At 36.0% G+C, this 1,618-nt stretch overlaps 1 protein-coding gene across 1 annotated transcript; it reads left to right on the forward strand.

The window, feature by feature from the left end:
- The first annotated feature begins 227 nt into the window (after positions 1-227).
- Positions 228-1,166, forward strand: LOC148122300 (olfactory receptor 8B8-like). Its single transcript, XM_087905051.1, has one exon. It carries the CDS (start codon positions 234-236, stop codon positions 1,164-1,166), a length of 933 nt encoding a protein of 310 aa, XP_087761177.1. The 5' UTR covers positions 228-233.
- The last annotated feature ends 452 nt before the right edge of the window (positions 1,167-1,618 follow it).

Here is a 1,618-nt window from a genome sequence, read left to right on the forward strand (position 1 = left end):
CACAAAGGTTTATCTGCCTTTGTTTCCCAAATACTACATTTAAAAGTAGGCATTTTACGTATTTACTAAGGAAGACTGCCTCTTTATATCATGGTAACATCAAAGGCAGGCACACTGTTTTCAAGTACTTCAGTGCATTTCCAGCACATTCTTCAAGATTAATAGGTAGTTGTCAGTTGTGTTTTTTCCTAGAACTTTTCCTTTTATGTCTTCCCAGATTTTCTTGGAGAGCAATGGCTGTGGCAAATGGCACTTTGGTGATGGAATTCATTCTCTTGGGGATAACTGAAGATCCTGGTCTACAAGTCCCCCTCTTCTTCATCTTCCTAGTAATATATTTGGTAACTACATTAGGAAATTTGACTTTGATCACTCTAATTGTATTTAATTCTCACCTCCACACCCCCATGTATTTTTTCCTCTTTAACTTGTCCCTCATAGACCTTTGTATTTCTTCAGTGATTACACCCAAGATGCTTATGAACTTCTTACTGGAAAAGAAGGTTATATCTTACATTGGGTGCATAACCCAGGCCTTCTCGTTTGGCTTTTTCGGCATTTCTGAATGTTACACGCTGACAGTAATGGCCTATGATCGTTATGTGGCTATCTGTAATCCACTCTTGTATAACATTGCTATGTCCCCTAAGGTGTGCTTCTATCTTATGCTTGGTACATATTTTATGGGACTTTCTGGTGCCACAATCCACACTGTTTTCCTTCTACGACTGACCTTCTGTGATGGAAACACCATTAACCACTATTTCTGTGACCTCCTCCCTTTGATACAGCTCTCCTGTACAAGTACTTATGTGAATGAGATAGAGCTGCTCATTGTAACAGGAAAGGACATTGTTATTCCAACCTCCATCATTCTTACTTCCTATGGCTTTGTTCTTTGCACCATATTTCAAGTAAGGTCCACAGAGAGCAAGAACAAAGCGTTCAGCACATGCAGTTCCCATTTATTTGCTGTTTCTCTGTTTTTTGGATCATGCACATTCATGTATCTTCAGCCCTCCTCACCTGGGTCTATGAATGAGGGGAAAATTTCATCCATCTTTTATACTATTGTGGTTCCCATGATGAATCCCTTAATCTATAGCTTCAGAAACAAAGATGTTAAAGCTGCCCTGAGAAGAACCCTGAGTAAGACAATATATTGATCAAAATCCTATGTAACCTTTGTCTCTAGTTAAATTTCAGAGAAATTATCAGTGCCTAGTGATTTTTGAGTGCAGCCTTCTTGTCACATTTATTTCTTCAATGGGTTCAAAAGAGTGAAGTTACATTATTTTCATGTTATTCATATTTAAAGTTTGCTTTATAGATTGTCATTATATACATTATTCTATAATATAAAGAATTTTCTCACATTTTTGAAAACAATGCTATATTGAGAAAATGCATTTGAGGATCAAAAGTCATGTCTGTTACCTGAAATAAAATATTAATCCTACACATTCTTTATTCAACATTTGAAAAGTTTTTAAAACGCAATTTAGTTCATTTAGTTAGCAGCTTGATCTCACATATTTAGAATATTTTTTAAAACCAGATAGCTAAGTCTGGGGCACTAGTTTGTCAGAGATTTCATGTTAGTCTTGTTTATTTTCAT

Source organism: Myodes glareolus, chromosome 4, assembly GCF_982192425.1.
Source record: "Myodes glareolus chromosome 4, mMyoGla1.1, whole genome shotgun sequence".
NCBI classification, from domain to species: Eukaryota; Metazoa; Chordata; class Mammalia; order Rodentia; family Cricetidae; genus Myodes; species Myodes glareolus.